Source organism: Aquarana catesbeiana, linkage group LG08 (genome assembly GCF_042186555.1).
Source record: "Aquarana catesbeiana isolate 2022-GZ linkage group LG08, ASM4218655v1, whole genome shotgun sequence".
Lineage (NCBI taxonomy): Eukaryota > Metazoa > Chordata > Amphibia > Anura > Ranidae > Aquarana > Aquarana catesbeiana.
In genome coordinates this window covers 291,719,944-291,733,037 of record NC_133331.1, presented here as the reverse complement: position 1 = coordinate 291,733,037, position 13,094 = coordinate 291,719,944, and the positions used below count along the sequence as shown (strand labels likewise).

The 13,094-nt window shown below is 46.3% G+C and overlaps 2 protein-coding genes across 2 annotated transcripts in view; one reads left to right on the top strand and one right to left on the bottom strand.

The window, feature by feature from the left end:
• Window positions 1-13,094, top strand: part of LOC141104959 (uncharacterized) — a 664,134-nt gene that overhangs the window by 468,365 nt on the left and 182,675 nt on the right. The window lies entirely within an intron of this gene.
• On the bottom strand, window positions 5,240-10,647 carry LOC141105450 (uncharacterized). The gene is made up of 5 exons (XM_073595306.1): window positions 10,549-10,647; window positions 9,678-9,881; window positions 9,391-9,597; window positions 9,125-9,266; window positions 5,240-8,050 (listed from the first exon to the last, which is right to left on the bottom strand). The coding sequence occupies exons 1-5, from the start codon at window positions 10,645-10,647 to the stop codon at window positions 5,736-5,738; spliced, it is 2,967 nt and encodes a 988-aa protein (XP_073451407.1). The 3' UTR covers window positions 5,240-5,735.

Here is a 13,094-nt window from a genome sequence, read left to right as displayed (position 1 = left end):
GGTCTTATTTTCGGGGAAACAGGGTATGTACTGTAGTGTATATCCTTATAGATGGGGTCATCCCCACTCCCACCAAGGGGGAGAGAAATATATTACTGCCTAGTTTAGCCTTTCTCAGCCAGGGTTCCTCCAAAGGTTTCTAGGGGTTCCTTGAGTAATGAACAATTTCACTCTCTCATAGGTGCCAACAGTGCAGAATTTACTGGGACAGTCCCTAAAATCCAATCCATGTCCGGCTTTGCTATTGTCCCGGGCAGAATCATGAAAATTGCCTCTGATCCGGGCCGCACTGTCATTCCTCCCCTACCTCCTCCAGGAAGTGCTGCAGATTAATCAATGTTGAGAGGGGGCATGGCCAACAATTGGTGATGAGTAGCCCATTGGCAATACAGAATGATCGACTGGGTACTGTCACACACACTGTCCATGCCACCACCGTGGGACAGGGCTCCAGGAGACAGGCAGAGGCTCGCTGTGCTGTGTATTCACAAATCCCTTCCCCAGTGAGGGATGAGCAGGCGGGGCTATAAGCTCCCCTGTGCTCTTAAAGTGGGAGCAGTAGCAGGCTGTACTGAGAGCTCACGGAGCTCAGGTGGCTAGCAGGGCAAGGTATGTGCTGCCTTTTCCCCATAGACTGTTCCTGAACCCTGACCTGGCTGCTTGATGCTTTTAGGCCTGGTTCATTTGAATGGGCATCCATGTCGGCATTTACCGCAGAAAAAAGCGCATGCAGCATTTTAATTTTAAAAACGCAGTGTCCTTTAAATCGCATTCCCCAAAATGCACGGCATTTTTAGATGCGTGGGCCTCCATACGCTGCTCTACATACTACTGACCTCCGTCCACTGCCCTACATCCTTCTGACCTCTGTACATAGCCCTACATCCTACTGACCTCTGTACACTGTCCTACATCCTACTGACCTCCGTACACTGCCCTACATCCTACTGACCCCTGTACACTGCCCTACATACTACTGACCTCTGTACACTGTCCCACTGACCTCTGTACACTACCCTACATCCTACTGACCTCTGTACACTGTCCTACATCCTACTGACCTCTGTACCTGCCCTACATACTACTGACCTCTGTACACTGTCCCACTGACCTCTGTACACTACCCTACATCCTACTGACCTCTGTACACTGCCCTACATTCTTCTGACCTCTGTACATTGACCTACATCCTACTGATCTCTGTACATTGCCCTACATCCTAGTGACCTCTGTACGCTGTCCTACATCCTACTGACTTCCGTACACTGCTCTACATTGTACTGACCTCCGCACACTGCCCTACATACTACTGACCCCTGTAGAAGTGGACAAAGAGATCTTGATGCCGCACACCGGACAGGATAACAAGTGCCTTTATTATTAAAAGCTGGATCACAGGGTATACAGGACACTACAGCAGGAATGTACAGAGCTCAGCTGACGCATTTCGCACTCATGACAGGTGCTTACTCATACAAGGCTATGAGTAAGCACCTGTCATGAGTGTGAAACACGTCAGCTGAGCTCTGTACATTCCTGCTGTAGTGTCCTGTATACCCTGTGATCCAGCTTTTAATAATAAAGGCACTTGTTATCCTGTCCGGTGTGCGGCATCCAGATCTCTTCGTCCACTTCTGCTCTACTTTGCATTTAGCCAGCACCTGGGACTCTTTCCCTCTGAAGGATTCACACCAGTTTTTCCACCTGTTGATCCAGACCTACCTGAGCGGTGGAGCTTTCTTTGATTGCATTTCTGGATTTATACTGACCCCTGTACACTGTCCTACATCCTACTGACCTCTGTACACTGTCCTACATCCTACTGACCTCTGTAGACTGCCCTACATCCTACTGACCTCTGTACACTGTCCTACATCCTACTGACCTCTGTACACTGTCCTACATCCTACTGACCTCTGTAGACTGCCCTACATCCTACTGACCTCTGTAGACTGCCCTACATCCTACTGATCTCTGTACACTGTCCTACATCCTACTGACCTCTGTACACTGCCCTACATCCTACTGATCTCTGTACACTGCTCTACATACTACTGACCTCTGTACACTGTCCTACATCCTACTGACCTCTGTACACTGTTCTACATCCTACTGATCTCTGTACACTGTCCTACATCCTACTGACCTCTGTACACTGCTCTACATCCTACTGATCTCTGTACACTGCTCTACATACTACTGACCTCTGTACACTGCTCTACATCCTACTGATCTCTGTACACTGCTCTACATACTACTGACCTCTGTACACTGCTCTACATACTACTGATCTCTGTACACTGCTCTACATCCTACTGATCTCTGTACACTGCTCTACATACTACTGACCTCTGTACACTGCTCTACATACTACTGACCTCTGTACACTGCTCTACATCCTACTGATCTCTGTACACTGCTCTACATACTACTGACCTCTGTACACTGCTCTACATACTACTGACCTCTGTACACTGCTCTACATCCTACTGATCTCTGTACACTGCTCTACATACTACTGACCTCTGTACACTGCTCTACATCCTACTGATCTCTGTACACTGCTCTACATACTACTGATCTCTGTACACTGCTCTACATACTACTGACCTCTGTACACTGCCCTACATACTACTGACCTCTGTACACTGCCCTACATACTACTGACCTCTGTACACTGCCCTACATACTACTGACCTCTGTACACTGCTCTACATACTACTGACCTCTGTACACTGCCCTACATACTACTGACCTCTGTACACTGCTCTACATACTACTGACCTCTGTACACTGCTCTACATACTACTGACCTCTGTACACTGCCCTACATACTACTGACCTCTGTACACTGCTCTACATACTACTGACCTCTGTACACTGCTCTACATACTACTGACCTCTGTACACTGCTCTACATACTACTGACCTCTGTACACTGCCCTACATACTACTGACCTCTGTACACTGCCCAACATACTTCATGTGCTGCATTTTCTTTGCCTACAGAAAAAAAACGTCCCTAAAATTCTTTTGAGAATGTTGGAAACTCTGCTCTCTTAGTATCAATGATTTTATTACGATGTATGAATGTCCTTCTCCCACTGATATATTGGGATCCTTCTCCTATTGGTCACTAATATAAGAGACCAATAAACAGACCACTTGGAATGAGGTCCAGGTTTTAACTAAACCTATGCTTGGATAGAATTTGTCTTGTTTAAAGACCTAAATGGGTATTAAGCCAAGTCAAACCTCCAACTGCAATGTTACAACCACTGCTAAATATGGCAGCTTCCCACTCAGGTTCCCCGAGGTGTCATCACCTATATAAAGGAAGGGCAGGTATAGCGGAGACATCAAACATGGCTATGTGACCATATTCAAGCAGTGATGTAACGCCCATCTGCTTATATGGTTGGGGATTTCCCGCCATGAAATTTAATGGGCCAGGTGATGTCATTGGTTGGTAAGGACGCAGAGGGTGCAAGGAGCTGCTGCTTTCTTAGCAACCATTGACAGTTGGAAACAGCAGCTACAAAAACTGTAGCTGCCAACTTATAATAAACAAACACTCACAATCCAGCACTGGGCTCACCAGACCTGTTTTCTTGGTGGACCACCCGCCAATCTCGCCTGCCCCACCGGGGAGGCGGAGTATGAGCGCAAGCGGCAGGACCCAACAGATGGTGAACTATGCCTGGGCAGGGCGAAGCCAGAGGAAACTTCAGGGGAGGTCCACAGCGGTCCCAACTTGCAAATCGGTCCTCCGACCTGGGTATAGGGGCGAAAGACTAATTGAACCATCTAGTTACTGGTTCCCTCCGAAGTTTCCCTCAGGATAACTGGCACTCTCAGCATGACTTTTATCCGGTAAAGTGAATGATTAGAGGTCTTGGGGCTGAAACGATCTCAAACTTGAAATGGGTAAGAAGCCCACCTCGCTGGCCTAGAGCTGGGGGTGCCGTCTTTGGTTCGCGGCGCTGGCATCTTAACTGTGGACACCCACTGTGATAACTTGCGGCTTCACAGCCCGGTGCCCACCGAATATGTGCAAGCAGCGCTGTGCATTGTGAATGGTCCCGCAGTCTTCTGAGACCTATCAAGTGTTCCAGAAGACTGCAGGGAGGAAGGAGGGGAAGAATAGGGCAGGTGGAGCATGAGCGAGTGTGGCAGGACCTAAAAGATGGTGAACTATGCCTTCGCAGGGCAAAGCCAGATGCGGCGCTGGCATCTTAACTGTGGACAGCTTGTGGCTTCACATTCGGGTGCCCACTGAGCATATGCAAGCCGCGCTGCACATCGTGAATGGTCCCGCGGTCTATCACGTGTCCCAAAAGACTGCGGGGAGGAGAACCTCTGCATTTCTCACCTAGGCGGTTGGAGCGGGTACCTGTCAAAGCCAGGTCCCCCCCCCCCCCAGAAAAAATTGGCAATTGTTCAAGAGGAGTGGGGACCAAGCCTTCCCCTTTTGGGTAGATCTCCGATTTAACGTCAGCTAGGTGGGATTACCTTCCTGTGGCCAAACATTAGAGCGCCCCCTAGATGCAGCCTGGTAATAACATTGCTAGGAGGTCTATTTATTTAACCGCTACATAATTTCCATCTTTCTAAAAAAGTCTCCTGACATTTAGGGGTCTATTCATAAAAAATGTGCATAGCCATTCGCCCCGAGAAAGTGTCATTACTTCTGTGTGAAGGGGGGTAAAAAATAATGTTATTTGGCTATTTGCTGGTCGAATACTTAAAATGGAAAATACCACTTTCGGCCACTAGAAGGGACCAATTCCTATGATACGTAGCGCCATCTAGTCCCTAAATTTGGTATTTTCTTTTTTAAATCAATGGTTGGTTTATTGGTTCAACTATCTTATGTCCTTTATAGTCTACTGTACTCATAAGTGCATGAGTATGATCTCAGTCATCATATGAAACCATCTCTGACAGAGGAAACTAAGGACTCTATTTATAAAAAGATGCGTTGGACGATTGAGACAACCATTGCCCAACTGTGATAAATTCTGGCCATAATTTAATTAAACAGGGATTTCCTATGATCATCAACTCCATCTAGTGGCGTATTTCCTGAAATACCTCCACCAGAAAAAAAAAATAAAGCAATATTACGTTATGACCACTAGATGGAGCCAATGGTCATAGGAAATCACTGTATGAAATAAAATACGACCAAAGTACGTCATGGCTGGATGAATGCTGTTTACATTCATTACATCAACTAATTATGTTATAAAACAGACCTGTAAGTCTTTGTGAAATCTTCCACCACAAAATGTACTCAGCCAATGAGAGGTAAAGACTCCATTTTTATTTTAAAAGGCCTAGAGGACCGCCTTTTTAAGTGGTGGGGTTAACGTGTTTCGTCCTGGAAGAAGACTTGAGAAAACAGACCTCTTGCAAGAGTTTACACCACAAAATGTACTCAGCCAATGAGAGGTAATGACTCCATTTTTTATTTTTCTCCTGCTATCAATGGCCAACACGGTACAACACTTCATCCATGTCTTTGGTGATCTCTGATCTCCTTATCAACTGTTTCTTACATGATGAAGATCAGCCATGGAGTATATCTGAGGTGTATATCAGGGTGTGCTTCTTCCCCACGTCCAACAACATTCATATAGAAGACATTTCCTGCCTTCAAGGCACTAATACATCTCGAGGGTTGTGTGGGACCCCTGATATACAGGACAGGACTTCAGCGAGGAACAATTCCCTCACTTATGACAGGAATACGGCTTATCCCCAGTGTGCAATCTCTGATGTTTGTAAAGATAGGACTTCTGTGAAAAACATTTCCCGCACTCAAGACAAGAATACGCCTTCTCACCCATGTGCAATCTCTGATGTACGGAAAGATTGTACTTCTTTGAAAAGCATTTCCCGCACTCAGAACAGGAATATGGCTTCTCCCCCGTGTGAGATCTCTGATGTCTGACAAGTTCTGATTTTTGTACAAAACATTTCCCGCATTCAGAACAAAAATACGGCTTCTCTCCCGTGTGAGATCTCTGATGTATGTGAAGACTGAACTTTTGTGAAAAACATTTCCCGCACTCAGGACAGGAATACGGCTTCTCCCCCGTGTGCGATCTCTGATGTGTGGAAAGACTGGACTTCTGTGAAAAACATTTCCCGCACTCAGGACAGGGAAATGGCTTCTCCCCCATGTGAGACTTTTGATGTGCGTAAAGACTGGATGTCATTGAAAAACCTTTCCCGCACTCAGGACAGGAATACGGCTTCTCTCCCGTGTGAGACCTTTGATGTACGTAAAGACTGGAGGTCACTGAAAAACATTTCCCGCACTCAGGACAGGAATACGGCTTCTCCCCCGTGTGCGATCTCTGATGTGTGTAAAGATAGGTCTTCCTTGAAAAACATTTCCCGCACTCCAAACAAGAATGCAGCTTCTTCCCCGTGTGTATCATCTGATGTCTGACAAGTTCTGATTTTCGTGTAAAACACATTCCACACTTAAGACAGGAATACTGGTTCTTGTCCGTGTGCAATTTCTGATGTCTGCAAAGACTGAACCGATTTGAAAAACATGTTCCACACTCATGACAGCAATATGGCTTCTCACCTGTGTGCAATCTCTGATGATCATCAAGACCAGCCTTCTCTGAAAAACATTTTCCGCACTCAGCGCAGGAAAGTGACTTTTCCCCCGTGTGCAATCTCTGATGTCTGCAAAGACTGGACTTCTCTGAAAAAAATTTCCCGCACTCAGAACAGGAATACAGCTTCTCCCCCGTGTGTGATTTTTTATGTCTGGAAAGATGTGAATTTGTTGCAAAACGTTTCCCGCACTCGGGACAGAAATGCGGCTTCTCCCCCGTGTGCAATCTCAGATGTCGCTTATGAGAAGACTTGAGTGAAAAACATTTCCCGCACTCAGAGCAGGAGTATGGCTTCTCACCTGTGTGAGACATCTTATGTTTGACAAGTTCTGATTCTTGTTCAAAACATTTTCCGCACACCGGACAGGAAAGTGACTTTTCAACCATGTGAGATCTCTGATGTCTGACAAGCTGTGATTTTTTTACAAAACATTTCCTGCACTCAGAACAGGGAAACGGCTTCTCACCTGTGTGAGATCTTATATGCATATTAAGACCAGATTTAAAATGGAAACACTTCCCGCACTCAGTACAGGAAAACCTCTTATCTGTTGGAAGGATGGCACCGTCCCTCACAGTCTGAGGTTCCTCAGGATAAGAGGAATACGATGCTCCGGCACCGTCCCTCACAGTCTGAGGTTCCTCAGGATAAGAGGAATACGATGGTCCGGCACCGTCCCTCACAGTCTGAGGTTCCTCAGGATAAGAGGAATACGATGCTCCGGCACCGTCCCTCACAGTCTGAGGTTCCTCAGGATAAGAGGAATACGATGGTCCGGCACCATCCCTCACAGTCTGAGGTTCCTCAGGATAAGAGGAATACGATGGTCCGGCACCGTCCCTCACAGTCTGAGGTTCCTCAGGATAAGAGGAATACGATGGTCCGGCACCGTCCTTCACAGTCTGAGGTTCCTCAGGATAAGAGGAATACGATGGTCCGGCATCGTCCCGCACAGTCTGAGGTTCCTCAGGATAAGAGGAATACGATGGTCCGGCACCATCCCTCACAGTCTGAGGTTCCTCAGGATAAGAGGAATATGATGGTCCGGCATCGTCCCGCACAGTCTGAGGTTCCTCAGGATAAGAGGAATACGATGGTCCGGCACCATCCCTCACAGTCTGGGGTTCCTCAGGATAAGAGGAATACGATGGTCCGGCACCGTCCCGCACAGTCTGAGGTTCCTCAGGATGAGAGGAATACGATGGTCCGGCACCGTCCCTCACAGTCTGAGGTTCCTCAGGATAAGAGGAATACGATGGTCCATCTACACTGTGTGGTGCCGGATGGACAGTTGAGGTAGTCAGGTTTTCTCCTGGACTATACTGTGTGATGTCCTCATCTTTTACTTTACAGTCTGGAGACAAAGTGAGACAATCCTCTGAGGTTTTCCTCATCTCCCGTCCATCTACTAAAATAGAAATACAAAGATTATTACTAGACATGAGCAGATTGGTTCCCCTAAACCAGGACTCCGCCCACATCAGGCAGCTTTGTCTCTGAGGATCTTACAATTCCCCCCTCAAGGTAACTAGTAAATGGGTCCTCTGATCTCCTACCAGTTCATTTCTTTATTCATGGACCTTAGTCAGAGAGTGAGGAAACAACGAGAACTGTCTTTTATAGGAGTGACAGTGATGAGGGGATTATAGGACGAGTGTCCCCTCCCCCTCTATCACTCATTGTCATCATCCCAACACAAGAAGTCCTGCACTCCCTGATTTAGTCCATGATTTAGTCATAAATAACAGCGAGGCTGAGCCCCACCAGAGGTCAGAGAGTGAAGATGGGGGGAGAACAACCAAGATGAAGACTGGACTGATCCTGAAGACCACCATCATTGGGTTATTGACTCCTCCCTCATTATCACTTTCTGTTTAAGGCTCCAAAGTTGGAGGATGTTATCACATTGTTATCAACATGTAAAAGTCTGTGCTCCAATCAAATCATCAGATATAAAATGTCCAGCTGGTAGGATATGGGTGTAACAAAACAGAATACATATTATGTGTATATATAGCAGAGGGTAGAGGGGAGAGAGCAGAAGTCATAACTTTGTATTGTACAACATAGTCCCACACCGCTGCCTTCCATCTCCTGAGACTGCACTCAGTGACTTGGGTCTGAGACTATACAGACATATCCCTCCACCCGGCACAGCCAGCAAATAACAGAGCAAGTAACCCTGGGAGAAATGTTCTGTTAAACCCTAGGTGACTAGGTCAAGCAATGCCTATGGTGAAAATCTACATTTTGCTGCCAGCTGAACCCCAGAATCTCCATAAATCCAGTCTAGATACATAAATTGCGTCTGCAGCACAGAGAAGGAAGATTATCCGAGAGAAATACAGGAATACAGGACGGGGAACACAGCTCAGGAAAGTGACCAGGATATTACAGGCTGATATCACCCAGTCCCCGCCCTACTCTGGACCAATCAGTGAGCAGTATGGGTAGAGGAATAGATTTAGTGTTAATGACCCACCTGTGCTGATCTCTGTAGGAGTGTCCTCCTCTATAAATGTCCCCGTTATTCCATCCTCCTCCATAGACTGCTGATCATCCCTCACATACATCTCTTCTTCTTCTGTTTTAACCTCAAATTCTATATCGATTGGATCTCCACTCTAAAACCAAGAAAATGAGAGAAAATATCATCTGTAAAATATAAGCTTTAATATTGTGACATCACATAAGAAATCCACACATTGTCCCCATAAGTCTGTGTTTTATAAGCTCCATCCCACTAACCTTGCAATAGAGAAAGATGGTGTGACCTTCCTGTGTGGAATCCCGGGAATACAGAGGACGGGGACATCTCTCTGGTGGGTTCCTGTTATTAGGTGGCTCCATCATATCCTTGTGTCCTTCTGAAATCTCCTCCATCACTCCATACTCCTCATCCTCCTCCTTATACTCTTCTTTAACATCAATATTATCATCCCTGAGGTTTCCACTCTAAATAAGTAATAAAACATTCATTGTAATATGCATGCCTAGGTATAAAGTATAACTACCAGAGATTGTTCTTCGTCTACCTGATGATGGTGAGGGATGGTGTGGTCTCCCTGTGTGGAATCCCGGGAATACAGAGTATGGGGACATCTCTCTGGTGGGTTCCTGGTATTAGGTGGCTCCATCATATCCTTGTGTCCTCCTGAAAGCTCCTTCATCACTCCATACTCCTCATCCTCCTCCTTATACTCTTCTTTAACAATATTATTATCGCCGAGGTTTCCACTCTGAATATATAATAAAAATTCATTGTAACACTCGTGGCTGCATATGAAGTACAATTGTTCTCAACAGTTTGCCTCCCCTTGGAGAATTGGTAATATACAGGATGTACCACATGAGTGAGCAGCAAAACACATTTATTGTCTTTCTTATGGGGTTTCTATTCCGTAACTGTAGGTGATAACAGAATGGCCCAATCATAGAACAAAATATGGCAACAAGTAAACCAATGAAATCCCCCCCCCCCCCGTTCAAAAGTCTGTATGCCCTTATTTCTTATCCTGTGTATTGCCCCCTTTAGCATCAATGACAGAATGCAGTCTTCTGTAATAGTTGTCTATGAGGCCCCAAATTCTTGCAGGTGGTAGAGCTGCCCATCCGTCTTGGCTCAGTGCCTCCAAAGTCTTTGGTCTTCTTGCATGAAGCGCACGTTTGAGAGATCTCCCCAGAGATATTAAGGTCAGGAGATGGCTACTCCAGAACCTTCACCTTTTTCTGCTGTAACCACTGGAGGGTCCGCTTGGCCTTGTGATTAGGATCATCGCCGTGCTGGAAAATCCAAGAGCATTCCATGGAGAGCTTTCCTGCAGGAGAATGCAAACTCCCTCTCCAGTATTTTCTGGTAACATGCATTCATCTTTTCACAAGATTCCCTGTGTCTTTAGAACTCACACACTCCCAAAACATCAGTGAGCCACCATCATGCTTCACAGTGGGTATGGTTTTCTTGTCACTAAAGGCCTTGTTGAGCCCTCTGCAAACATAGCGCATATGGTTATGACTATAAAGCTCTATTTTGGTCTGGTCGCTCCAGATTACAGTGTGCCAGAAGCTGTGAGGTGTGTCAAGGTGTTGTCGGCCATATTGTAAACGTGCTTTTTTTGTGGCATTGGTGCAGTAAAGGCTTCTTTCTGGGAACTCGACCATGCAGCTCATTTTTATTCAAGTATTGTCGTATTATGTTCCTTGAAACAACCACCATGTCTTTTTTCAGAGCAGTGTCAGGGCTGGGCTCTCAGCAGCTCCCTTCTCTGTGCTCAGCTGTCAGTTAATTGCCAGCACTCATTGCACCACAGTAGCTCACCTGGTGATCATTTCCTGCTCGTCAGTCCCGCCTACAGCCAGCCCCTTCTGGCTATTTAAACTGCCTTGCTCAGTCCTTTCGTGCCTTCGCCTTGGCCAACATGTCTGTAGATTCTTTGCCGTGTTCCTGTGAAAGACTTTGCCTGGCTGATGTCCGTTCTGGTTCCTGATCCTGTTCTTCTGCCTCCAACTATGCTGATCTCTGGTTTCCTGATTTACTGTCTTGTCTGACTATGCAATTTGGCTTCCGAACCCTGGCTATGTTTACTGTTCTGTACCATTTTTACCTTTACATTAAAATGTGTGATTTTTTACTGCATTCTCTGTCTCAGTCTGATTCATGGTTCCTGACAAGCAGCCAGTATTTCTCCTGAGGTTACCTGTGGGTTTCTCCATCACACCATACTCCTCATCCTCCTCTTTATTCTCTTCTTTAATAATATTATTATTATTGAGGTTTCCACTCTGAATATATAATAAGACATAAATTGGAACACGCTTGTGTATAAATTATAATTACCAATAATTGTTCCTCATCTACCTGATGATGGTGAGGGATGGTGTGATCTTCCTGTGTGGAATCCCGGGAATACAGAGGACGGGGACATCTCTCTGGTGGGTTCCCATTACTGGATCCATCTGTAGGAAACACACACACTGACTGAATACATTGTTTCTCTGTGTTTATCAGATGATGGGGGATCTAGGTGGACCCTCCGTACTGCTCTCTCCTTTACTATAAAGTCTCCTCTTACCCGGTGATGTGAGGGGCGGCTGATTGTCCATCATGACGTCCTTGTAGAGATCCTTGTGTCCTTCTAAATACTCCCACTCCTCCATGGAGAAATAGACAGTGACATCCTGACACCTTATAGGAACCTGACACACACAATGATACAGTCACCATCCAGACACATCCCTTGTCTGTTACTGGATAATGTCCCAGAATTCCCGGCACCGCTCACCTCTCCTCCATGATCTCTCTGGTGACTTCTAGAATCTTCTGTTTATTTCTCTATTCTATCAGGGAGGGAGGTGGAGGCAATGTGATGGTCATATGATCTCCAGACATCGCAGGTTAAAAACTCTAGATGTGAAGACAAATAGTAAAATCAAATGACAGTCCCAGAATCCTCCTCACCTGACTCTCCTCCATTTTATTAAAGCCACACTTAAGGCTGAGGTACAATTTATTCACCCCACCCCCACTCCATAGGTGAAAAACTTGTTGTAGGCACTATGACATCATTACATACAATGCAGGAGCAAGAGTCCCACCTTGTACATAAGGATGGCACGGTCCACCCACATCCTAAGAGCATCGAAAAAATAAGAAAAGAGCTGGATGGAGGGACATTGGGAGGAGGAGCTGTGAGGTCAGTGTGATGTCATAGGATTCTCTGACTCTGGATGGAGGGACATTGCGAGGAGGAGCTGTGAGGTCAGTGTGATGTCATAGGATTCTCTGACTCTGGATGGAGGGACATTGAGAGGCGGAGCTGTGAGGTCAGTGTGACTCTGAATTCTCCATTACTTACTACTGACCTCTAAGTAGGTTAAGCAGAGTTCAGAGGTCAGTACTAAGTGAGGCAGAGTTCAGGGGTCAGTAGTAAGTGAGGCAGAGTTCAGGGGTCAGTAGTAAGTGACTGTCTGTCTCACCTCTGCACTGATGACCTCTGTTCTCCTTATTCCTGGACTCATTTCTCGGGGGAACTGCAGCTCTGGCTCCTCCTCCTTCTCCTATTCCCTGGTCCAGTAGGTGCAGATAAATAACAACTAATAATATCCCCACCTACTGGGAGGGGGTGAGGAGTCGGAGCTGCAGTACCCTGCGTATTGTGCAGAGTCCAGAGAGAACTGTAAGTAAAGCCGATCCTCTTTCTGTGTCTCCCCTGCAGCTGTGCTTGTCATGGGCGGCTACAGAGGAAACAATGAGTGTTTATACCGGGGAGGGGGCGGGTAGTAAAGGCCGACACAGGGAGTATGGAGGTCGGGCTATGATTTACTTTAAACAGGGGAGGGGGCGGGTACTAAAGCTGGAACAGGGAGTAAGAAGAGCAGGCTCTAATTGACTGTTATTGGCTTTATACCTGCAAGGGGGCGGGTTCTAAAGTCCTGCATGGGGAGTAGGGGAG